This window comes from Callithrix jacchus, chromosome 10 (genome assembly GCF_049354715.1).
Source record: "Callithrix jacchus isolate 240 chromosome 10, calJac240_pri, whole genome shotgun sequence".
In the NCBI taxonomy this organism is placed as follows: Eukaryota; Metazoa; Chordata; class Mammalia; order Primates; family Cebidae; genus Callithrix; species Callithrix jacchus.
The window spans coordinates 35,366,779-35,393,468 of NC_133511.1; the positions used below are offsets into that span (position 1 = coordinate 35,366,779).

General features: G+C 42.4%; 1 protein-coding gene across 3 annotated transcripts; it reads left to right on the forward strand.

Moving 5' to 3' along the window:
- The first annotated feature begins 2,363 nt into the window (after positions 1-2,363).
- On the forward strand, positions 2,364-26,610 carry LOC118145745 (uncharacterized). 3 transcript variants are annotated; one of them, XM_054241766.2, is made up of 11 exons: positions 2,364-3,517; positions 5,961-6,105; positions 6,395-6,507; positions 7,975-8,102; positions 11,614-11,754; positions 12,062-12,198; positions 13,334-13,446; positions 16,673-16,789; positions 17,483-17,734; positions 21,803-21,923; positions 26,482-26,610. In XM_054241766.2, the coding sequence occupies exons 4-7, from the start codon at positions 8,078-8,080 to the stop codon at positions 13,403-13,405; spliced, it is 375 nt and encodes a 124-aa protein (XP_054097741.2). In that variant the 5' UTR covers positions 2,364-3,517; positions 5,961-6,105; positions 6,395-6,507; positions 7,975-8,077; the 3' UTR covers positions 13,406-13,446; positions 16,673-16,789; positions 17,483-17,734; positions 21,803-21,923; positions 26,482-26,610. The 3 variants fall into 3 exon arrangements, with proteins under 3 accessions (XP_054097741.2, XP_078195353.1, XP_078195354.1); XM_078339227.1 differs by having other exon boundaries at positions 2,364-6,105; XM_078339228.1 differs by lacking the exon at positions 16,673-16,789.
- The last annotated feature ends 80 nt before the right edge of the window (positions 26,611-26,690 follow it).

A 26,690-nucleotide genomic window follows, 5' to 3' on the forward strand; every position in this document is an offset into this window, starting at 1 on the left:
TGGTGGTGTGTGCCTGTAGTCCTAGCTACGCAGCAGGCTGAGATGGGAGGATCACCAAAGCCTGGGAGGTTGAGATTACAGTGAGCCCTAGTGCACTCAGGCCTGGATGGCAGAGCGAGAGCCTGTCTCAAGAAACGAAAAAAAAAAAATACAGATAATGAATTTACATTAACGAAATTTCACCAGAAATCAAGAAATAGAACATTACTAGATTGGTGTATATATGTAGGAGTGGCATTGTTGGTTTTAGAGGTATATGAATGACAAAACTTTGGTATCAGTTGTTGTTGATCATTTTCACAAAGTGGTTGTACCATTTAGCAGGGAATATTCTGGTTACCCACATCTTTGCTGATGCTTGTCAATTAAAAATTATTTTGCCATTCTGGTAGAGGTGCAATAATATATCGCGGTGTGGTTTCATTTGGCATTTTCCTGGTATTGAGATTGAGCATTTTTTATTGCCATTTATATGTCCTCTTTTGTGAAGCGCCTCTTCCATCTTGGTATCCTGTTTTCATTGATATGCTTGTTTTCCTGTTGATTTGTAATACTTTATTCTGGATGTGCATCCTTTCTAGGATATATATTACCATTCTCATTTTTCAAACTATAGCATGCCTTTTCACTCTTTTAATGGTGTTTTTATGTGAGTGGAGATTCTCCAGTTTTTTTTTTCTTTTTGAGCCTGGATCTCATTTTGTTGTTCAGGCTGCAATGCCGTGGCACAATCACAGCTCAGTGCAACCTCCACCTCCCAAGGCTCAAGTGATCCTCCTGCCTGAGCCCCCAAGTAGCTGGGACCTACAGGGGAGCACCATTGTGCTCAGCTCTTTTGTATTTTTAGTAGAGATTGGGTTTTAACACGTTGCATAGGCTGTTCTGGAATTCCTGGGATCAAATGGCACACCTGCCTCGGCCTCCCAAAGTGTAGGGATTACAGGCATGAGCCAGTGTACCTAGCCTGAGTTTCTTAATTTTAATGAAATTATACTTGATCAATCTTTTCCTTTATGGTGACTGCTTTTTGTATCCTGTTAATCAATGCCTGACCTAAGAATATGAACACTTAATCTCATAAGTGAAAAGATAGGCTCTCACTTGATTGCCTAGACTGGAGGGCGGTGGCATAATCTCAGCTCATTGCAAGCTCCACCTTCTGGCTCAAGCGATCCTTCCCGCTCAGCCTCCTGAGTACCTGAGACCATAGGCCTGTGCCACTGTTCCTGGCTAAGTTTGTATTTTTTTTTTGTAGAGGTGGGGATTCACCGTTTTCCCAGGTTGGTCTCAAACTCTGTAAGTCTGCCCGCTTCAGCCTCCCAGAGTGTTAGGATTACAGGTTCAAGCCAACCCACCCACCCATGATTCCTTTTTAGTACATGGATGTGACTGCTTGATCCAGCACCATGTATGGAAAAGACTGTCTTTGTCCTTCTGCGCTGCGTAGCACTTTTTTTCATCAATTGGGTGGCTGTATGGTCATCTGATTGACGAAATCAGTGTGGGTCTGTTTCTGGACCAATCTGGGCAACATAGCAAGATCCAATCTCTACAAAAAATAATAAATCATAAAGAAATACATGAAATTTTTTAAGTGGGTAGAGCAGATGGAGTCATAGGTGGTAATTTATAAATGTTTGTCAATTTGTTAGATACATACAGGTGTTGGTAAGTGAGATCTGTTGGAGTTCAGGCAACATGTATTAAGTGAATTCTGTGGTGTTCAGAATGACTGCTGGATGTTCGTTGTGACTTCAATTAGATGTTATTTGCACCTCACAGAGCTACAGGTTTTATTTTCTTATTTATATATTTGTCTTTTAAAATGTTTACAATCTTCCTGTTTAGGCAGTACCTCTTTTATACTTAATTGTTCTTAGGTATACTTAATTACCAGGAAAATTTTATGGATCATATCTAACCGATAAGCCACTTAGTAAAGGGCTGATGTGATGTAATGTAGACAATAGGATTACATAATAGTTTCAGGAGTATATCGATTAAATTGTTTCTTCTTTTTTTTTCTTGAGACAGGGTCTCGCTCTTTTGCCAAGGCTGGAGTACAGTGGTGTAGTGGTTTGATAGTGGCTCACTCTTAGGCTCAAGCAGCCTCCCACCTCAGCCTTCTTAAGTAGCTGGGACTACAGGCATGCATCACCATGCCTGGCTAATTTTGTATCTTTTGTATGCAGGGTCTTCCTGTGGTGCCCAGACTGGTTTGAAACCCCCGGGCTCAAATGATCCTCCCACCTTGTTGTCCCAAAGTGTTCGTATTGCAGGTGTGAGCCATCACACCTGGCCATTTTAGTTTTAATAATTTTATACTTTTCTAACTTAGAATATTTACTAAGTCTTTAATTTATTAATATAATCATTATTATGATGATTATTTTATATGTATTTAATCTCATTTGAGTATAAGTTCTTGGAAATTAGAGATCTTGTCTCTTATTTACTACTGTGTTGTCAGTACTTGACCTTGCCTGGTATGCAACAGATATTGAAGAAATAGTTGTTAAATGAATGAATGAACCACGTTCAAAAATTCTCCAAGTATCACAGCATTTACCATCTAACAAATAAAAGAGCTTGTCTAGAGTAGAGTCACAGTTAACCTGCCATACAAGGAAATGTCAATGAAAATCAAACTTTGTATGTGTAGCTGCTAAAATTTGAAGGCTTTTACTGCAGCATAAACTAGGAAAGCTCAGTGAGATGGCAGATAGAATATACATATATAAATAGACCAGATAGACCAGTAGATGAGATTCCAAAGATAGTTCAATCAGCATTAACTAACCACACCCACACTCTCTTAATTTCCTAACAGAAAGAATGGAATTCCTATTCACTAAGATCTGTCTCAACGAGTACTTTGTGAAAACCTATCTGGGTATGCAAGTATTTAATCAGGACCTTTATTTTTTCCTCCTGCAGGTTGGAGTGCAGTGGGGCCATCATAGCTCACTGTAACCTCTAACTCAAGGCTCAAGGAATCCTCCTGCCTCAGTCTCCCAAGTAGCTGAGACTACACGTATGCACCACCATGCTTGGCTAATTTTTTATTTTAAGAAACCGGGTCTTACTATGTTGCCCAGGCTGATCAGGACTGTTGATTACATACGACAGAAACCCAACCAACCCTAGTTCCTGCCACCTTTCAATCTGCTCTTTTCTCAGTCTTCCGAGTCTCAACAAATGGCAGTTTCATCCTTCACGTTGCCAAAGCCCCAAATCTTATGTTAACCTTGATTTTTCTTTTATGCCATAGCCAGTATGAAGGCCAATCATGTTCAGACCCAGGCTCTCACCGGCACATTGTCCTTTACTGTCCTGAGGGTGTCTGGAGCTTCAGTGCTGTGTGCTTTGGGCCTCAATGCTGGGGCACCATCGACTCTCACTGTCCAGGGCTTCCAGTAGACTCTCCGAGGCACTGATACAGAATCTTCCACCTTCAGTGCACCAAGAGCAGCCTCACACGGTGTGGGCTGACATGAAGAGCTGCCAGATTCAACAGGTAAAAATCGTGAGGTACTGCCAGCTGGATGGGTCCTTTCTCTATTGGGATTCAGATGAGAAGGGAAGATTCCATAGGCCCTAAACATCGCAGCATGACCAGTGTGTGCCACCTATGAGCTGCAGTGTATGGTCAGGTGGAAGTTATTTCACTTCAGGAGAGGACAGTGTTCTCTTCAGGCCTTTTTCTCAGTGGCTATATCTATGACCCTCTCCTCTCTCTTCCCCTCTCACCCCCTAGTCTCCATCCCCATTTGTCTGTCTGTTTCCACCTTGCTGTTACTTTTCACCTGCTTTCCCCTGTTCAGTTTTCATGGTTCTCCCATCCACTCACATTTCCTAGGCTAAGGCCCCTGCACTGTCCTGCCTGGGGAGATGTGTCTGGATTTAGGTGGTGCCCTCTAGTTGTGTCCAGCATGGGGAAACATGGCTTAGCTAACAATATAATGGTTTCAGAGAGTGGCCACTTTTGAAGGTCTTTCAATCTCCCATACTAGAATGGTGTAGGTCTTAAAATTGATGGGCCACTGTGGAATGCTTGGTTCCTCAGGACCTTGTGGTGGATGCCTTCTTTCACTGATCATTCACAGGGTGGCTATTAGATGCCAGGCCCTGCTTTGGGCTGGGGCACCATAAGGAGTAAATATCAGGTCACTACCCCATGGAACCCACCACTGTAGGCATCGAGAGGGGGAGAAAGAAAGTGACATGGCCTGTTTGTGTCCTTCTCATACGGTCTCCTGCCAGGTCCTGGGGGAGTAGGAGCCAGTGCAAGGAGAGAAGCCCAGTGAAAAAGGCAAAGGGACGGTGTCAGACCCAGGGGCTAAGACCCCCACCTGCAGCTGGGTAACTTCTGGAGTGGACAGGGAGCAGCAGGGAAGGTCGTGGCCTGGTGTTCTGGGGTTCACTGTCTCATCTCATTCCTGTGGTTGCCAGAACTTGTCCAAAGGGAAGACTCAGTGTCTCTAGCAACAGCAGGCCAGAGACAGGAAGTGTCCCAGAGAAGCAGGAAGAATTGTACACCACGGACACGGTATATGGTTTTATAGTAGTGCCTCTCTCTCTCTCACTCAACTAGTTGGCGTGTTCCTGTTACTGGAAAATATCAGTGGTGTAAGTTCCCCTGGATCTTCTCATCTTCATATAAATTTGTCTTTTCCCCCATCCCTCCCTTCTTTCCTTCTTTTCCTTTCTTCCTGAGTTTTCTGATCAGGGTCATGTGAGGCTAAAATCCAGGAATGGCCTGGGAAAGCTTTTTGTCTAGCACTAAAGCTATTTTTCTGAGTTCACTACATGTAATGAAAGAGTTTCTATTCTTGTTCATGGAGGACTGAGGGCCCTTTTCCTGTGCTGGCTGTCAGTCATGACACACTCTGACTTCAGAGGCCCCCTGCTTTCTTCCTTACCTGTCTTTTTCATCTTTCAACCAATCACAACTCATGGAGTCCTTCTCAGGCTCCTTCCTTCTCTGACTTCATCTTCTCCAACCAGCCACAGAAAGTTCTGTCACCTACGGAGTGATGTGATTCGAATCTATTTCATGCAGGTAACCTCACCATCTTCAAGTCATGTAACTGTCATACAACAACATAATCACAGGAATGGTGTCTCATCACCTTAACAGGCTTCAGAGACAAGGGTATGGCATGTTTGGGGACCATTTCAGAAATTCCGTCTACCACAGTTGGACACTCACATTCCCCCATCTACAAAATACATGCAACCCTCTCCTCTAAAGTTTCCAAATTTCATGTCATTAAAGCATTAGTTCAACATGAAAAATGTCACATAGACCACATCAGATCCAAAGTTTAAAATCTTATCTAAAACAGCCACACCAGGTGTGGATGAGGTTTCTGAGGGTGTCCATTAAGTATAGATCCTTAACATAATTTCCTTACGTCCATCGACCTGTGAAAACTGAACAAACCCCTTATCTGCTCCTAATGTGGAATGGCAGGACAGACACAGAATAACAATTACAGTGATTCTAGTTCAAAAAGAAGGAACATGGAAGGGAGAAGGAAGTCACTGACCCAAAATAGTTTGGAAATGGAACTGGGCAAAATCCAGCAGGAGGTTCTTAAGTAGGATCCACAGCCTGGGACTGACCCTGCATCCTGTGGGACTTTGCCTCTGGGATCTTTGCTCTGCATTTCTTGAAACCATTATTATCTATCTTGGTTTTTTTTTCCCCACTCCTGTGGGTCCTCTCCTTTCTCCTCAGGGCAGCATCCTCCACTTAATCCTTGGTCTGTCATCCCCAGTAGAATTGGTCAGACATTGCTCATGTTTCGGTCCTGACTGTCTCCACGAGGGGCTGTCCTTGTGAGCCCTTGCTCCTCTGGGACCATCTTCACTAACCTGACCTCTCTCAGTCATGATTGCTTTCAGCTCTAAGACTGTGGAGTCCCAGGACCCATCTCTGCCCTCTCTGTCTCCAGGAGAGGAAGAAAATAACAGGGATCTTCATGGAGAAATGACCCACTTAAGGGTCTGGACTCTCCAGCAGTTACAAGCAGAAGAAACTCCCTGAGGAAGAATGGAGGAGCTGAATGCCCAGACTGGGAAGTTTTCTGAAAGGCAGCAGTGAGTTTCTGGAGGGGGAGTTACCTGCTTTGCACAGGGAGGGTGAGGCCAAGGCTTGCGTGGTATATCCGCTGCCACCAAGTGGTGAGGAGAGTTTTAGTCTTTCCGGACTTGAGTTTTCTCACCAGTAAAGTAGGGGCTTACTGTACCTCTCTGAGGTCCCTTTCTGCTCAGTTTTCTCTGAGTCCTTGAGGGACTATGATGGTTTTTAACACTCCCTGGACCTGTAACCTGCCTCTGACCTCTCTGGGTCTGACTCCTGACTCTGGCCCTTGTGTTTCTCCTGCAGAGCCTGAGCTGAGTCCACACCCTGAAAGCCCAGAAGCAAGGGATCAGATGGAAGAAATAAAGCAGGTTTTGGAAAAGAGAATAACCTGCAAAGACAAGTCAATGCTAGAACAGGTGAAAACTGAAGAAGGGGGGAATAAGGACAAACTGGGCCAGAAGCCTCAGGGGAAATGGGCAATGGGCCTATGATCATTCAAGCACTCTAGGAGCAGTGCAAGCTGAACGGTGGGGACCGAGAGAGAAGCTTGCTCCACAGGAGTCTCCTGACTCTGGCCAGGGAGAGCCACAGGGAGGATCAGAGCTGGTTTATAGTGAGGGGGCAGCACCAACTCCAAGAGGGGGAGGATGCGACCGTGAGCCCCCACCCCAGACCTCAGAGCCTTGACCTTTGGGCTGCCATAGCAGTGGATGCTCTTCAGGTTCATGTGGGTTAGAGGGAATAACCGTGCTTGCAGAAGGGTTAGAGATGTCTGTTCTTAAATGAAACAGTTCTGACCTAGGTCAGGTGCCAGAGTAAGTGTTTCTTGCCAGTATATGAGGCAGTGCTGCTTATACCATTCCTCTGCACTTGTGTTAAGGAAGGTCTCTATGTGATATGAGTATTTACTGGGTGTTTAATTTTCTCTATACTGTGTTAAGCACTTGGGGTTCAAATAATAATGTTTCCCAAGGAACTGAAGCCCATGAGAGAAAGAACACAAAGACATGATTTTAAGAAAATACTGTAGTTCTCTGAAAGTGGGGTGTCACAGCAGCACAGAGGATGGGAGTGTAGGTGAAGACATTGCTCTTAATGATGGGGGAACCATAAGAGGAATTCTTCAGAGTAGTCCCATTTTTTCCTCCATTGTCCCACAGAAGATCTTGGCACATGATTGGTGTAGTGTAGAGCAGGGCCCTACAGGTGTGTAGGAAGGGGGCTTGCTGCATCTTGGGAGAAATTATAGCATCCCTAGTAGGACATTTTGGAGAGGAATGTTGGTGATTGGATTGGATATCTCTAGTCAGTTTTATCCTATCTAGAGTGAACACTGCTGAGAACTTCTTAGTGCCAGACCCTAAGCTGGGAATCATGAACACAGAGATGAGGAAAATAAGATCTCAGCTTTTACAGAACTCAGTCTAGTGAATAGCGAGTTACGAGAAGTGTAGTGATGGTGGCTTCATTAGAGCAAGTGACTCATGCTGCATTGAGATGACCTCAGTGGATAGCCTGGTCCTCCTTCTGGTTGTTATCGACAGCTGGCTGACTTGTTTTGAGCCAGTGAGCCTGGACTTCTGCCAGGTGTCTGCATCTTAGGTACAAGCAACACCTCATTTTCCTGTTGGGTCAAAACAGTTAATACTGCCAAAGTGATCAGAGGACATTAGTGACAACAGTAGCTACTGATGAGGTCCTGGCCAGCTAGGGAAATAGATGTAAGTTTAACAATGATTCTAAATTTGTTCTTAAAATAATGAGCAGAGAGTATCTGTCTTCTAAGTTAAATACTTTTTAGACTTCAGGATTCACCCACGTCCAAAATAAAATATATATCGGCCATATCACTGCCCTGAGATGATTTCTCCCTTTCCTACCAGAAGCCTGCACTATCTGGAGCACCGAGGCTGTCTCAAGCTAACTGATCTGCTCTCTGGATTCCGGGGACACCCGCAGAGCTGGAGGTTGAAGGCACAAGTGTTGATGTCTCTGACCGTTCTGACTCCAGGTTGGTGCACCTCAGCACCCAGTATTAACCACACAGTAACAGAATGCCACCAACATTTTGATTTGGGGCTGTTGCATCCTAACTTTAATAACATTTAATAGACATTATTTTTTTTAGAATAATTCTAGGTTTACAGATAAATTGAGCCATTGGTACAGGGAATTCCCTATTCTCTCTTGTCCCTTAGCACACAATTTTCTCTATCATTAGTATCTTCCATTAGTGTGATACATGTTTACAATTGATTAACCAATATTGATACGTTATTATTCACTAAACTCCAGAGTTTACATTAGGGTTCATTCTTTGAGTTTTACAGTTCTATGGGGCTTGACAATTACCATGTCATGAATCCCTAGGACAGTATCACACAGAAGAGTTTCACTGCTGAAAACCTCCTTGTGTTCATCCCTCCTCCACGCTTGGCAATCACTGATCATTTCACTCTCTCTACCACTTTGACTTTCCTGGAATGTCCTAGTGTGGGAATCATACAGTGTGTAGAGTCTTTAGACTACTTTCTTCCTAGCATTATGTATTTAAAGTTCCTCCATGTCTTCTTATGTCCTAATAGCTCATTTCTTTCTATCACTGAATCCTATTCTGTTGTACAGATATATATACCACACTTTGTTTAGCCATTCACTTAGTGAAGGACAGTTTGGTTACTTTCAGTTTTTGACAAGTATGAGTTTTACTCTGTAAATACTTGGATGCAAGTTTTTGAGTGAACATGTTTTCACATTCCTTTGGTAAATATCTAAAACTGCTATTTGCAGGATTTTGTGGCAAGGCTGTGTTTAACTTTGTAAAAAAAAAAAACCTGCCAAACTGTTTTCCAAAGTGACTAGCATTTTGCATTTCCACTAGCAGCGAATGAGAGTTCCCATTGCTCTGCATCTTTGACAGCCTTTGGTATTGTCACTTGTTTGGATTTGAGCCTTCCTATTAGGTGTATATTATAGTGTAGTGGCATCTCATTGGTTTAATATGCAATTTCCTAGTGACACATGGTTTTGAGCATCTTTTCCATATGCCTATTTACTATCCATATATCTTTTCGTAAAGTATTCAGATCTTTTGCCCATTTCTAAATTGGGTTGTTTGCTTTTTTATGATTGACTTTTAAGAATCCTTTATATTTTTGGACACCAGTCTTTCATCAGATCTGTATTTTGCCAATATTTTTTTCCCAGTTTATCACTTGTTTCTTCATTTTCTTAACAATGTCTTTCACAAAGCAGAAGTTTTTAATTTTAATGAAGTTCAACTTACCAATTTTTTCTTTCCTGGATTGTGCTTTTGGCATTGTATCTGAGAAATCACCACCAAACCCAAAGTCACCCAGATATTTCCGTATTTGGTCATCCGGGTAGGTGTAAGGTCCATTTTGTGAAAGGTGTAAAATCTGTGCCTAGATTTATTGATTTTTCACATATGGATATATAGTCATTCTAGCACCATTTGTTGAAAAGACTATCTTTTCTTGTTCAGTTGCCTTTGTGCCTTTCTCAAAGATCAGTTGAGGATTTATGTCAATGTATTTATGAGCTCTGTATTCTTTTCTAGTGACCTATTTGTCTTTTTTTGTTTGTTTCTTCACCAATTTCCACACTGTTTGGTTATTGTAGCTTTATAATTAGTACTGAAGTTGACAGTGTCAGTCCTGTGGGGATTATTCTGATTTTTACTATGAGAACCTGGTTGTGCTCCTGGTGGTAAAACTTAGAAAAGTGTGAGATCCCCACTAAATCTGGTCCCCAAGGAGATTTTAATGCTCAAGCCAGGCCACCCTCAGCTTCTGGGCGTCTGGTAATCTGTCAGTACCATTTAAGTGCTCCTCCCAGTTGCTGGCTTCAGCAGCTTCTGTTTGCCGTATTTGCATGTCTTTCTTGTTTTCAGCGTGGCAACTTGCCCTGTGACCTCTCATCTAGGCCCTCTAATAAGGTTTGATAATGTTCAGTTTGTTCAGCTTCTTTCTTGTTGTGAGGACAAGTGGTGACATCCTGGCTCCTTACAAGTTGGAGTAGAAACCAGAAATTTCGTTGAACAAGTTACTTGTAATGGAAGTCACTAATCTCAAATGTAGACTTGAATAATTTAAGTAGATATATAGAATTCTGCAGCCATTGGCAGGGTGTGGTGGCTCACGCCTGTAATCCAAGCACTTTGGAGGCCAAGGTGGGTGGATCACCTGAGGTTAGGAGTTCAAGAACAGCCTGACCAACATGGTGAAACCTCATCTTTAAAAAATACATATATATATAAAAAAAGAATTTTGCAGCCATCACCTCAGTTCCCTCTTAGAATACATATCTTACCTCCCCAGATTCCGCAGAACCTCTGTGCAGTCATTTTTTAATCCCTGGTCACCACGACAGAGCCTGAACAAAATAAACATTTGGAAAACAGACAACATTAAATTTAAGCTTTTGTTAGATTGGAATTTTATGTAATGGACCATTGTCTTACTCTTGTGGCAACCAGAGGAGATATTTTATTCTAGGAACTTTCTTTGGGGGAACTTAATAGTCCCGTTTATTGCTCTGCTTGAATTTGTTCATCTATGTTGGTTACAGATAGTTGCTATCAATCCTTGTCTGGTGAGCATAAATGAAAGAGCTAAAAGAAAATCTATTAGAAATGCAGATGATGAATTTGCAGATAATGCTATGCCGACTTAAATTTATTTATTTATTTGTTTGTTTATTTATTTATTTATTTATTTTTGAGACAGAGTTTCACTCCATCACCAGGCACCAGGCTGGAGTGCAGTGGTGTGACCTCAGCTCACTGCAACCTCTGACTCCTGGGTTCAAACAATTGTCCTGCCTTAGCCTCCCAAGTAGCTGGAATTATAGACATGCACCACTATGCCAAGCTAATTTTGTATTTTTAATAGAGATGGGGTTTCTCCATGTTGGTCAGGCTGGTCTTGAACTCCCAACTTCAGTTGATCTGCCCGCCTCGGCCTCCCAAAGTGTTGGGATTGCAGGTGTGAACCACCGTGCTGGAGTGCTATGTGCAATCTCAGCTCACTGCAACTTTTAGCTCTAGGGTTCAAGTGATTCTTGTGCTTCAGCCTTTCGAGTTGCTGGGATTACAGGCATGCACCACCATGCCCAGCTAATTTTGTATTTTTTGTAGAGACAGAGTTTTTCCATGTTGGTCAGGCTGGTCTGGAGCTCTCAACCTCAGGTGATTCACCCACCTTAGCCTCCCAAAGTGCTGGAATTACATGTGTGAGCCACCATGTGGCTGGGAGTTAAGTATTTTACCATCTTTTTTCTCTCAGAATTTGGGTTGGTAACACTGAGGAGACACTTCTCACCTGCCTGAAATGTCCTTCATTATCTTCTTCAACTTGCAAGGGCTCTGGAACAGCCCTTGCAGAGCCCTATTCTTGTCTCATTTTCTCTTGCATTACTGGCTGATAGTGATATGATATGCAAAAGCATTTGCCTCCGTGTTAAAACGTAAACATGGAAGATATTGTTTCCTCTATTCACAGTTGGAACTTTCTGCTCTACAGTCCATGATGACTGTGCAAGAAGAAGAGCTGCAGGTGCGGGAGGAAGAGCCGCAGGTGCGGGAAGAAGAGCCGCAATTGCGGGAAGAAGAGCCGCAGCTACGGGAAGAGGAGCCGCCACAGGTGTGGGAAGAAGAGCTGCAGGTGCAGGCTGCTGATATGGAGCCTCTGACCAGGAAAATACAGATTAAAGAAGACCTCATGAAGGTCCTTCAAAACTTTTTACAGATCACTGGAAATGTTCACATCTCAGATTACCTGTAGGGCATCTTCAGACACTATGCACACATTGAATCCCTTGCCCAGTGCTTATCAGTATCCCAATTGAACGTATAGGCAGACTGTCTCAAGAGCATTTGTTCCTCTGCTCCTCAACTGAATAATACTTTTATTATTATTTCCATGTTTACACTTACGTTTTGACTTCTAGGACCTGAAAATACAACTGGTTATCCTGAAGACATACCAGCAGTGGAACGCCTGACCCAGAAAGTATTACTTCTTTGGGAAAAATTTACTTCAGTGGAATCCCAGGGTCAAGAAATTTCAGGAAACCAAAGACAACAGGTAAGCCACTGGAATATTCTCCCTCTCTCCTCCCTCTCTCTCTCTATATATGCATACATACATACATACGTACATGGAGTCTTACCCAAGCTCGAGTGCAGTGGTATGACCATGGCTCACTGTAGCCTCAAACTCTGGGGCTCAAGGCATCTTCCTGCCTCAGCCTCCTGAGTAGCTGAAGCTGCAGGTGCATACCACCACACCCGGCACAAACCTTGGTTTTCTACTGTGAAATAAACTGTGATATTGGTTTTTCATAAATGGTATTTCATTGGGAAACTGCTCTAAAGTTTCCTACTTTGATCAGTAGCAGCTATAGATGCCTCTTTCTGACATGAGGTTCTGTAAAGAGGAGCGAACACATACTAGTAGTTATCCCTCACACTCATACATAAGTCATCTTTCTCTCAACTGAATCTTTCTCCTCTATCTGCATTTAGACATGTTCACATCTCTCCCAGTTTAAAAAAAGAGAAAGAAACCCCTGCCTTTGCCCCAACTTTCTTTGTAGCTACAGCCCCATCTAACCTTTCTTTTCCGACAGACTTACTTGCCTGTACTCCCTGTCTCCATTAGCATCTCTCTCACTAATTACTATTCACCCCACTCAATTCTGGCTTTCACTCCACCTTAAACAGCTGTCTGTTGGTTATACATGATCATAGCTCTTGTTATCTTTAAGCACTATGAACACTCACAATGGCACACATCTGTGATTAATGAATGTCTTTTTCCTCCACTAGATAGCAGGCTTTCCCTTAGAACATGAAACAGTCTTTCCCACAGAAGGTGTTCAATAAATATTTATTGAATGAATGACTACTGGTAACTCCTATTACATATGTTTCCCTCTTGCCTGTCCCATTTCCCTCTTACTCCTTTCTCTTAGCTGCTCCTTTTTCTCCTATTTGCTCCCATGTTTGAATTCCACCTTACAGGGTTTTAAAGATTTTAAAAAAATAATGAATATGATACTGATTTGAAAACTATGCAATACTCTGAAAAGCTTAAGTACTAAGATAGCAGAGTTTTTAAGTCATAGTACATGCCAATGCATTTTCTTGTTTCGCAGGATGAACTGTGGCTTCATGTCTCACTGTGCCATATTGGTATTGCTTCTCTCTTCTTTTCTCAGTTGCTGCTGATGCTAGAAGGACTAGTAGATGAACAGAGTCAGCTCAGTGAGGACTTAGAAACAAAGAGATAGCTCTCTAGCAGTCTGGTGAAGTTCCATGCCCATCCAGAGAGGTAAGATAATGGCTGTTTTTTCTTTTATTCTTTGTTGAAATTTTTATTTCTTTTACTATTGTATTTTGTATGCATTTTCTTCTTCATGAAGTGTAGATGCTTATGATACTGAACAGGGGATAAAAAACAGGGATAATGACTGGGGCCACCCACGTCATTTGTTTTATGGATTGCTCTGAGCCTCAGTGTCAAAATCTTAAGTTAGGAATAGTGCCTGTTTCACACAGCGATGGCAGAGATTAAATGAGAAGACAGCGTTGGTGTCTAAAAGAATGCCTTGCATGTAATCAGCACTCAAGTATGTTCCTTTCCTTTTATGATCCATGTCCTGTTAAAGGCTGTTCTATTATAAAAGTAAGGCTACACCCTGTCTCTACTGAAAATACAAAAATTCGCAGGGCATGGTAGTGTGCGCCTGTAGTCCCAGCTACTTGGAAGGCTGAGGCATGAGAATCACTTGAACCCAGGAGGTGGAGGTTGCAGTGAGACAAAATCATGCCACTGCACTCCAGCCTGGCGACAGAGAGACACTCTGTCTCAAAAAGAAAAAAAAGTCAGGCTATAAAGGGCACTGATATTTATTTAACATTATTGAAAAACATATATTAATTTGGATGGCTAATATCACCCCGAGACCACCGATAGCCATCATGACAAATACATTTTCTTCTACCTCTTGATTTTGATCATATATATGATACCTTTCTGGATCATTTTATATTCTTTTCATTTCTTTTCCTCATTTTGCCTTCTATTTTAGCGCCTTTTATTCTTTTTTGTTTTCTATTTATTTTTTACTATTCAACTTTTTTCTAATTTATTTCTGGGCTTTAACAGTGTTTTCTTTGTACCAGGAGAATGAAGGCAGAGGAAAGTCACAGTTGATTTTGTGACTTTTTTTTTTCAGAAAAGCAGTTTATTAAAAAGAGAGACAGAGTTTCCAGATAAGTTTGGGGTATTTTTGAGATGGAGTCTTGCTCTTTTGCTGATGCTGGAGTCCGGTAGTACAATGTCGGCTCACTGCAATCACTGCCTCCTAGGTTCAAGTGCTTCTCCTGGCTCAGCCTCCTGAGTAGCTGGGATTACAGGTGCATGCCACCATTCCTGGCTAATGTTTGTATTTATATTTATTTACTTCATTTATTTGCATATTTAAGACAGGCTTGTATTTATGTATTTATCTAGCTATCTAATTATTTAGAGGCAGGCTCACATTTACTCATTTATTTATTTAGACCCAGGCTGGCAACATTTATTTATATACTTATGTACGTGTGTGCAGGCTTGCATTTATTCATTTTCTTAACTGACTATATGATGACATAGAGGCTGGCTTGCATTTCTTGATTGATTGATTGATTTTAGATGGATTCTTGCTCTCTCACCAGGCTGGAGTGCAGTGGTGCAATTTTGGCTCCCAGCAACCTCCACCTCTTTGGTTCAAGTGATTCTTCCACCCCAGCCTCCTTCGTAGCTGGGACCCCAGGTGCGTGCCACCACGCCTGGCTAATATTTTTGTACTTTTAGTAGAGACCAGGTTTCTCCATGTTGGCCAGAATGGGTCTCGATCTCTTGACCTCGTGTTCCAACCTCTCGGCCTCCCAAAGTGCCGGGATTATCAGGGTGAGCCGTCTTGCCTGGCCTTGATTTATTTATTTACATAGTTACTGATTTATTTACTTAGAGGCAGGAAGGCTGACTGGCATTTATTTATTTATTTTTCCATTTATTTATTTATTTTCATCTTATTTTTTTTTAAATAGAGACAGGGATTCTTTCGGCATCTTGGCCAGGCTGGTCTTGATGTCCTTCCTGACCTCAGGTGATATAGCCGGCTCAGGCTCCCAGTGAGCAGGGGATTAAAAACATGAGCCACCAAGTGGGGCTACTTATTTATTGATTTATTTATCTATTAGTTGACTTATTTAGAGGCAGACTTGCATTTATTTATTTCCTGATGTACTTATGGAGAAGCAGCTCTTATTTATTTACATATTTGGAGGCAGGCTTGGATTTATGTATTTATCTATCTAGCTATCTAATTACTTAGAGGCAGGATCACATTTACCCATTTATCTTATTTAGACCCAGGCTCACAACAATATTTTTATACTTATGTATTTGTGTGTGAGCTTGCATTTATTTATTTTATTAACTATCCGAATAATGATTTAGAGGCAGTCTTGCATTTATTCCCTTATTTATTGATTTATTTATTTACTTATTTTTCTTTTCTTTTAAGGACGGGGTTTCACTATGTTGGTCAGGCAGGTCTTGAACTCCCACCCTCAAGTGATCTGCCCGCCTTTGCCTCTAACGTGCTTGGATTACAGGCGTGAGCCACCTATGCCTGGCTGATTTGTTTATTTATTTTAGACGGAGTCTTGCTCTGTCACCAGGCTGCAGTGCACTGGCCCAATCTTGGCTTACTGCAGCCTCCACCTCCTGAGTTCAAGCGATTCTTCCTCCTCGGCCTCAGAGTATCTGGGACCACAGGTGTGTGCCACCTTGCCTGGCTATTTTTGTATTTTTAGTAGAGACGGGGTTTCACCATGTTGGCCAGGCTGGTCTCGATCTTTTGACCTCGTGATCCGCCCGTCTCGGCCTCCCAAAGTGCTGGAATTATAGGACTGAGCCATCTTACCCAGCCTTTATTTGTTTACATAATTACTGATTTATTTACTTAGAGGCAGGAAGGCTGGCTTGCATTTATGTATTTATATTTTTATTTATTTAATTAATTATTTTTACCTTATTTTTTTAGAGACAGGGATTCTTTCACCATCTTAGCCAGGCTGGCCTCGATGTCCTGACCTCAGGTGATATAGCCGGCTCAGGCTCCCAATGGGTGGGGGGATTAAAAACATGAGCCACCAAGTGGGGTGCTTATTTATTGATTTATCTATCTATTAATTGATTTATTTAGAGGCAGACTTGCATTCATTCATTTATTTGCTGAGGTTCTTATGGAGAAGCAGTTCTAATTTATTTATTTACATATTTGGAGGCAGTCTTGGATTTATGTATTTATTTATCTAGCTATCTAATTATTTAGAGGCCGGCTCACATTTATTCATTTATTTTATTTAGACCCACTCTCACAACATTATTTTTATGCTTACGTATTTGTATGTGGGCTTGATTTTGTTAACTGTCTCTATGATGATTTAGAGGCAGTCTCACATTTATATAATTATTTGTTTTTTTATTTGTTTATTTATCTTAGAGTCTTGCTCTGTCACCAGGCTGGAGTGCCTTAGCCCAATCTTGGCTTACTCCAACCTCTGCTTTCTGAGTTCAAGCGATTCTTCCTCCTCTGCCTCCAGTGTATCTGGGACCACAGGTGAATGCCATCGTGTCTGGCTAATATTTTTGTATTTTTAGTAGAGACGGGGTTTCACCATATCGGCCAGGATGGTCTCGATCTCTTGACCTCCTGATCCGCCTGTCTTGGCCTCCCAAAGTGCTGGGATTACAGGACTGAGCCATCTCGCCCGACCATTATTTATTTATTTACATAATTACTGATTTATTTACTTAGAGGCAGGAAGGCAGGCTTGCATTTATTTATTTATATTTCTATTTATTTATTTAATTATTTTCACCTTATTATTTTTTTAAATAGAGACTGGGATGTCTCGATGTCCTGACCTTAAGTGATATAGCTGGCTCAGGTTCCCAATGGGCAGAGGATTAAAAACATGAGCCACCAAGTGAGGCTGCTTATTTATTGATTTATTTATCTACTAACTGATTTATTTAGAGGCAGACTTGCATTTATTTATTTATTTGCTGGGGTACTTATGGAGAAGTAGGTCAGATTTATTTATTTATTTGGAGGCAGGCTTGGATTTATGTATTTATCTATCTAGCTATCTAATTATTTAGAGGCAGGCTCACAACATTATTTTTATACTTACACATTTGTGTGCAGGCTTGCATTTATTCATTTTCTTAACTCTCTGTATAATGATTTAGAGGCAGTCTTGCATTATTTATTTATTTACTTATTTACCTTTTTTCTTTTCTTTTAAAGATGGGGTTTAACCATGTTGGTCAGGCAGGTCTTGAACTCCTGCCCTCAAGTGATCTGCCCGCCTTGGCCTCCAAAGTGCTTGGATTACAGGCATGAGCCACTACGCCTGGCCCATATGTTTATTTATTTTATACGGAGTCTTGCTCTGTCACCAGGCTGCAGTGCACTGGCCCAATCTTGGCTTACTGCAACCTCTGCCTCCTGAGTTCAAGCGATTCTTCCTCCTCAGCCTCGGAGTATCTGGGACCACAGGTGAGTGCCACCTTGCCTGACTAATATTTTTGGTTTTTTTGTTTGTTTGTTTTTTTAGGTGTTCAGAGGAATGTATTGAGTAGAGGTGAGGAACTAGGATGTTGAAAAGTGAAAAAAGGAGAGAAGGAGAGGAAGAAAGAGGAAGAAAAAGAGGGAGAGAGAACAGGAATATTGCTTCATTCTAAAAATGGGTATTAATAATGGCCGATCAATATTTTGTGTATTTAAAATGGAGAACTCTATAAATATTTATTGAGTTTACTTGTTCTGGATCTGAGTTGAAGTCCTGGATATCCTTATTAGTTTTCTGTCTCGTTGAGTCTAAATCTCGTTATGGGCCTTATGTATCTGGGCATTAAGATCTCTTATTGTTGCATTGATCCTTTTACCACTGTATCTTTGTTGCTTTGAAATCTATTTTATCAAATGTGAGAATTGCAACTCCTGCTTTTTGTTTATTTATTTGTTTTTGCTCTCCATTTGGTTGGTAAATTTTTCTCCAACCCTTTGTTTTGAGTCTTTGTGTATCTTTGGATATACTGTTAGGTTTTGGCTGTATCTTTTGATTGGGGGATTTAGTCGTTTTAAATTTAGGGTTACTGCCATTTGATGTTAGCTGGCTATTTTATCCATTCGTTGATGTAAATTCTTCTTTATGTTGATGCTCTTTACTTTTTGGTATATTTTTAGAAAGGCTTATACTGGTTGTTCCTTTCTATGTATAATGCTTCTTTCAGAAGTTCTTGTAAAGCAGGCCTGGTGGTAATAAAATCTCTGAGTACTTGCTTGTTCATAAAAGATTTTATTTTACCTTCAATTGTGAAGCTTAGTTTGGCAGGATGAGATTCTAGGCTGAAAGTTCTGTTCTTTAAGTATGTTGAATATTGGCCCCCACTCTCTTTTGGCTTGTAGGGTTTCTGCTGAGAGATCTGCTGTAAGTCTAATAGGCTTCCCTTTATGGGTAACCTGGCCTTTCTCTCTGGCTGCCCTTAGTATTTTCTCCTTCATTTCAATCCTGGTGAATCTAAGGATTATGTGCCTTGGGGTTGCTCTTCTTGAGGAATATCTTTGTGGTGTTCTCTGTATTACCTGGGGTTGAATAGTGTCCTGCTTTGCTAGATTGGGAAAATTTTCCTGGATAATATCCTGAAAAGTATTTTCCAGCTTAGATTCATTCTCTCCATCACATTTAGGTATACCAATCAAACGTAGATTGGGTCTTTTCACATAGTCCCATATTTCTTGGAGACATTGCTCATTCCTTTTCATCCTTTTTTCTCTATTCTTGTCTTGTCGTTTTATTTCATTAAGTTGGTCTTTGACCTCTGATATCCTTTCTTCTGCTTGATCCATTCTGTTATTTAAACTTGTGCATATTTCACTAAGTTCTCGTGTTGTATTTTTCAACTCCTTTAGTTCATTTATATTCCTCTCTATATTGTCTATTCTTTTCAGCATTTCGTCAAACCTTTTTTCAAAGTTCTTAGTTTCTTTACATTGGGTTAGAACAAGTTCTTTTAATTCCCAGAAGTTTCTTATTATCCACCTCTGAAGCCTACTTCAGATAATGGAACACAGTCCCTTTCCATCAGGGCTTGTTCCATTGCTGATGAGGAACTGCAATCCCCTGTAGAGGGAGAGGGGTTCTGATTTTGGGTATGCTCGGCCTTCTTAGGCTGGTTTTTTTCCTTTATTATAAATTTATCCATCTGTCGTCTTTACAATCACTGCCTTTCTAATTAGGTTTCTGAGTCAATGTCCAATTTATTGATTCCCAGTGCTGGGATTCAAGCAACCCACTGCGCTGGCCAAAATAGCAGCGATAAGACTGATGGTGCTCTTCTGCCCGGGAATCTCTGGTCTGGCTTCCTTCTTGAGTCCACAACAAGCAGCTCTGCCTTCCCAGAGCTCCAAACACCCATCAGTAAGGGAACCAGTCCCGTTTACTCTGCATGAAGAGCTGCCGCACCAAGGTGCTGGCAAGACCGCTGTGCTGGCCACAAGAGTCACGCTGGCGACCCGTGGGGCTCCTCCACTAGAAATCTGCTGGTCCATGAGCGACAAAAATTCGTCTGAAAGTGTGGCATCCTCTCGTTCTCTGAGCTTTCACTGGAAGCTACAATCCTGAGCTGTTAGTGATCAGCCATCTTGGATCTCTCTCCTATTTTTGTATTTTTAGTAGAGACGGGGTTTCACCATGTCGGCCAGGCTGGTCTCAAACTCTTGACCTCATGATCCACCCATCTTGGCCTCCCAAGGTGCTGGGATTACAGGCTTTAGCCACCGCACCCAGCCTTTATTTATTTATTTACTTAATTACTCATTTATTTACTTAGTGGCAGGCAGGCCATCTTGCTCTTGTTGCCCAGGTTGGAGTGCAATGGCATGATCTCAGCTCACTGCAACCTCCCAGGTTTAAGTGATTCTCCTGCCTCAACCTCTTGAGTAGCTGGCATTGCAGTGATGTGCCACCATGCCCGGCCAATTTTGTATTTTTAGTAGAGACAGGGTTTTTCCTTGTTGGTCAGGCTGGTCTCTAACTCCTGACCTCAGGTGATCCACTCACCTTAGCCTCCCAGAGAGCTGAGATTACAGGCATGAGCCACCATGCTCAGCCTAAATAACATGTTTTTAAAAGTCACATTGTCCCACAATATTCATTTCTCATGCATATTTAGGAAATTGAGTTTTTTTTACTAAAACATGCTAACATATGGGAAATAGGATGCAAAATGTGCAGGAATGTTTTAGACACAGTTTGAGGTGTCTGAAAGATTTTGTGCTAGGGAGGCTGCTTCCTACAAGCTCCCAAATCTCTGGGAGGACATAGTATTCATCCTCCCTCAGCAGAGGCCATGAGGTGAGAAGCCCTGGGGAGCCTTGGGCATTTAGCATAGAGTGTTCAGGTCTTTATAGTTTGAACCTGCGACATAGAGAGATTATGGGTCTCTGGCTTCCTTGACCTTTGCCTTCCTTGACCAAAAGAAAATGTGACTCTCCAAAGCAAGAAACTTAAGGGCATGGGTCACCCCAGCCTTGGCATCTACCCAGAACATGAGAAGGAAAGAACAGTGGTCCTCCAGTGACGTCACAGGGCTGACACAGGCGGTCACTGCCCTGTGTGGATCACCCTCTGTGTTGGGCAACCTGAACCCCATCTGTGGGAATGTGAGGAGGAAAATACAAAGGTCTTTATGTGAGCACTGAGACGGCAGATGCAGCAGAAACCTCCAGGAGATAATTACCCAGTCTTGGACCTATGGTAGAGAGAGAGCATGTTGGTGATCATGTGTACTTACACTCTACGGTCACCAGGTGGCACTATGACCTTGTCTGTGGCTCTGAAAAGGACGATTTGGAAGGAGTTCATCACAGCTAATATTTAACAAGCACCTACTATTTGCCAAATCACTCACCCCTGGCAACAACCTAAGGAGCTGGGGATACTTATTATATATCTTTTATAGAGAAGGACACGGAGACGTAAAGACATGACTTATCTTGCTCACATTGCTCAGCTAATAAGTGGTGAGAACCTAAACAGTGTGGCTGCAGAGCCTACATGCATTGATTGAACAAGTGTTTATTGAGCACCTGCCATGCGCAAGGCCTTGTGGATTAAATACAGTTATGATTAATAATATAACAATGGCAAATCACTGACACTTTTTAGACGTAACATTTTCTTTTTTGTAGGTTTCAGGCACAGAACTGTGTATCCAATAATACTGAAATTGATTCCACTAGTTATGACAGAAATGATGATACATTTAAATGAGTTGGGTGTTTTAGAATCCTTGACTGAAATTGAATGAGGAATGAAATTGTTTCCATTTCACACAAGAGGAAACTGAGGTGAAGAGGGGTAAAGTAATATTGCATGGCATGAAGTGGAAATTCAAAGTACAGGAATTTGAACTTGGTTCTGACCTTTTCTGAGGCCCCCATGCTCTTGACCACTATAGACTCAAGCATCACCTTGTTTTTCCACTCATTCAAGACACTTTTTAAAAATTTAATTATCTAATAAATTAGCCCTCATCATGATCTTCTGTTCCCATTCTGTAGGTGGTGAAGCCCTCTATTGTCCTGACCCCACAGTTCCTGTCCCATGACCAGGGCCAGCTCACCAAGGAGCTGCAGTAGCACATAAAGTCAGTGCCATCCCTCATGCGAGTACCTGAGGAAGGTGAGTGAGTGCAGACAGACGGGGCCTGGCGCTCTTGAACAGCTCCTGGTCTCGGCTGCCCCACGTCTCACAGGGGCCATGCTGGGGGAAGTGTAGGCAGTCACAGTACTGGCTTTTTCCTTTTTTTTTCTTCCATGCAAGTGGCTTAGGGATAGAGTAGAGTGGTTGAATTATTTGGATAAAAACTGTTATCTTGGTCAGAAAGTCAAAAAGAATCATTGCTGTTATGTTAACCTAAAGAAAAACAACCAGACAGTGCCCAGTGGTACTTCAGAAAGCTATTTATTATCCTGCAAAATTTAGGCAGGGGTTGTGACTCATGCCTGTAATCCTAGCACTTTGGAAGGCTGAGTCACCTGAGGTCAGGAGTTCAAGACCAGCCTGACCAACATGGAGAAACCATGTCTCTACTAAAAACACAAAATTAACCAGGCATGGTGGCACTTGGCTGTAGTCTCAGCTACTCAGGAGGCTGAGGCAGGAGACTCACTTGGACATGGCAGTCGGAGGTTGAAGTGAGCCGAGATTGCACCACAGCACTCCAGCCTGGGTGACAAAGGGAGAGTCTGTCTTAAAAAAAAAAAAAAATATTTTGCAAAATTTGAAACAGAAATCAAACTCAGCAGCTTCTAAATTATTTTTAACATGATTCATAATTAGAAATAGATTTTATATTATATATAGTTCTACATATTTGAGTAAAATAATAAAATCATGTATTTTACAAGTAATACTTTTTTGTTCTCCTTCATTTGTTTTGAATGCTTTGTTCAATCTACAAAAAGTCCAGTAGTAATAATTATTCACTAAATTAAACATTGTCTTGTCATTTAAAATGATTTCATAAATGATCTTTTGTTTTTGAGATTATATATGTGTATATATTTTTTTATTGCATTTTTTTTTCCTTTTGAAAGAGTGTCTCACTCTGTCACCCAGGCTGGAGTGCAGTGGCACAGTCTTGGCTCACTGCAGCCCCCACCTCCCAGGTTCAAGCGATTCTTCTGCCTCAGCCTCCCAAGTAGCTGAGACTACAAGTGTATGCCACCACATCTGGCTAATCTTTGTATTTTTAGTAGAGACTAGGGTTTCAACATAATGGCCAAGCTGGTCTTGAACTCCTGATTTCATGATCCAACCATCTTGGCCTCCCAAAGTTCTGGGAGTACAGGCATGAACCACTGTGATGGGCACAAGATAAAAAAATTTTAACAATGTGCTATTAAGAGACAAACACTGGATATGAAAGAATATTCATAGTTTTATCTTATCTGTTTAAAAATGATTGAAAGAATACATATGCAAATAAGTTGACATTATTTTGGTAATACTTTGCTGCATTTTTTGAATATTGACAATCAATATGCATTATGAAGTTACATGGCTAATATAAAGTACTCACTGTGTGCGACAGACCCTGGGCTCAATGCTCTACATGTATTTTTATTTCATTTCATTCTCTTCATAACCTCAAGTAGTATAACCAACCCATTTTACAGAATTGAAACTGAGGCTCAGAGCCTGAAAGTTAAATGCCTGAGGTTGCAGTTAATAAGAGGCAGAGCGGGAACTGAAGTTTATATGTGTCTCACAACCAGTTTATGTTCTAATGGTAGGCTAGTCTGCTTCACAGAGCATGGAATAGATGGTGCGTGCCTGCTAGGATGGACCAGGTATCACTGTAGGTAATAAGCAGCCCCCAAAAATGGAAATTTACAACACTGAAGGCTCTTTTCCCACTCATGCTGCACATCCTCCATGGCTCTCCTGGGCCCTGTGCTCCACATTCCCTCATCTGCCACCAAAATAAAGGAGCAGCTTCTATATGGGATCTATCAGTGGCTCTAAGAGATGAAGGAAAGGGTGGCCAGTCTGAATGGCTTCCAACTCTTTTGCCCCAAGGTGACACACTTCACTTCCACTCACATCTCCCGAGTCAAAGCAAATCCCTTAACTACATCCACCTTCAAGGGGCCCAGAGTAGAACCTGAAATACTCAGTGGACTCCATTAAGGCCACCATACAGTGTCAGCCTGTGTGGGAGACTCTGGAGGGGCAGAGGAGGAGAGTTGGGAATTGATGGGAAATCACAGCAGGACTGAGTCACCTCAGATTTGCTTTATCCTCAACCAGGTGGAGTTTGTCCCAGAGCTACACAAAATCAGCAGCAGCATGATCAAACAGGGTAAACCTCAGAAAAAGGAGTTTGTTCAGTTGTGATCAGCAAGGGAACTCAGAATCAGCTGAGTGGCACTGCGTCAGTAAATCTCTGACTGCCTCAGTTACCCCATAAGATAGTAGTGAAGATGGGAGCATTGCGAGAGTTGATTTGGAAGGATATCAGGAGTGTGAACATTCAGCATTTTAGTTCCTTTAAGTTCAATCAGGCACTATCTTTCCTGCAAGTCCCCTGTTTCTTTCAGATTGCACAGGTGAGAGTGCTCAGATTAGGGCCAGAGGTCATGAAATATTGGCTTCTATACCAACAGTTCCTCTGTGTCCTGCATGCATTCTGTGCACTTTCCTGTGCTAAGCACTGTCCCAAAACATCGTGGGGCCTGATTCTTTCTCCTTGTTCCAGTGGCCCTGGGTGACTCAAGTGCCCATTCAATGACCACGACACAGAGGTCTTAGAGGGATGCTCCATGAGGCCCCAGGTGCTAGCCACTGCCCTGCCAAAGTGTGAGGCAAGGGACCAGGGCATTGTCTGTGGGGACAGTGGTCATCCAGGCCTGGTGACTCTACTTGGTGGAGAGATGATCCTACACCTGCCACCTCTGATGGATCCACTGCCTCTGTGCCTGTTTGTCCTGCTGATGCTCCAGTGGCTGCCCCCACATCCCAGCCTAGGACCAATGCCACTGAAGACAGACCTGGCCCCTGGGGACCCAGGAGACTTACAGGACTCACTCAGCTGTCCCCAGGAGTCCCCAGACCTGCATTCTTATCAAGGACCTGGGAGCCCAGAGGGCCATAAATGATGATTTGCTGTTGCTGTGATTATCACTGCCTTTAGTGGCCAAGGGCCTTCCAAGGTGCCAGCTCTGGAAGGAAAGATGTCCTTGGGAGGTGATGACACTTGGTACACAGATGCTTGACAGGTTGTTTCCTCCTATCCTCAGACAGCCTTTGACACAGCCATTGTTTGGAAGGAAACCAGCCCAGGGTCACACAGCTGGTCTCAAATCTAAGGTGCCTGGCTCTGCCTCCACAAGGGACCTGCCTGCAAGGGAGGTTGACCCTGGCTTGGGGGAACCTTTCCTGGGCTACATGAATCACCTCCCCTGTTTGAGGCCCCAAACTGCTCACATCTCCTTCCTTGCCCAGTCTCTGCTTGGGCTATAATCAAGGTGACCACAGCAACCCTTCATGGACATCATGGTGCTACTCTCATGCAGGTGACAGCATACTAATAGAATTGAATGGCATAGTTGTATTATCCCTGTTTCATTTTGCTTGTGTCTCAGTTGTTTGTTTATTTATGATAAAGGCATTTGTAGCATGAATAGAATATTTGCAATTTACAATAGCTTTACATCATAGTAAAGGGTAAAAACACTGAAAGCAGTGATTTTCAGCTGCAAGAGGCCTGAGTGAGTGTGAGCACACACTGTGTGATCAGGGAGAAGCAGGCCTTTGGAAAGTTTAGCTGAGGATGGGGCCAGGAAAGACGATGGACAGTGAGGGTCTGACCTGGCCACTGGACCCCTGGGTCCTACCCACCTGCCTGGCACTCCCCACCCATCACCCATGATCTGCCAAATCCTCTGGGTATTGTGGCCAAATCCCCCAGGAGAGAGACTGACGAAATTTGTCTCTTGAAATGCACAGATTCCATGGCCATTTCTGGGAAGTCAACCATGAGAGTCAACCTGGTTTTCTCTCCCTCATTAGGGTTCAGAATTAAAAGTCCACCTTCACAGGTAGTAAGATAATATAGATAAGTGACAACATCACCCTGTTACAGATGTTAACATGGCTAGGTGAATTAGGGGTGATTTGAGACCACACAACCTTGTGCCACAAAGTGGAATTCCTGTCCCAGAGGAAGACATTTGATTGTCATGTTATGATCTTATCACTGAGTATAAAAGCAGTCTTGTTTCATTTTGGATTCTTTTTTATGTTTCTAAGAATGTTTGTGTTTCTTATGTTTATATGCTTTGAATTTCCAAGCATATAATAATTTTTGGATAGCTTTTAGTCATTGACTTCTAGCACAGTTCTGTGATCAGAAACATGCTGTGTGATTGGATTTCTCTGAAATATGCTGAGATTTGCTTGATGAACAAGATAATTGAGTTTAATTTTTATAAATGTACCACACATGCTTAAAATGAATGTTGCTCCACATACCCTCATCTGCCATCATCCGAGATACAGGATGATGGACGATGGCTCCATGGATGTAATGGAGATGCTTTACTGTTGGGACCTTCTGCATCTTTCTGATGTTTTGTTGCTTAGAATATGAATGGCGGAGAGGGGGCTGTGGAGCCTCCCACTCTGCTTGTGGGTGAGGTTTTTCCTGCCATCATTTGTTTCTTATGTTTTGCAGCCAAGACTGACTGTGAGAAACCCTGGGAGCTCAGGAAGGAAGGAGCCGCTCAGAAGCAGGGACGGGAGCTGGTGGGAAAGACCAGAAGTCAGGTCTGTGAAGGTTCCAGAGAGGACCTGTCCTTGGGAGTCAAGTAGGGGGCCTGAGATGGGGGAGGGGCATTGGAGGACACAGGTGCTCTGTGGAATGTCCACTGTGAGGTACCGCAT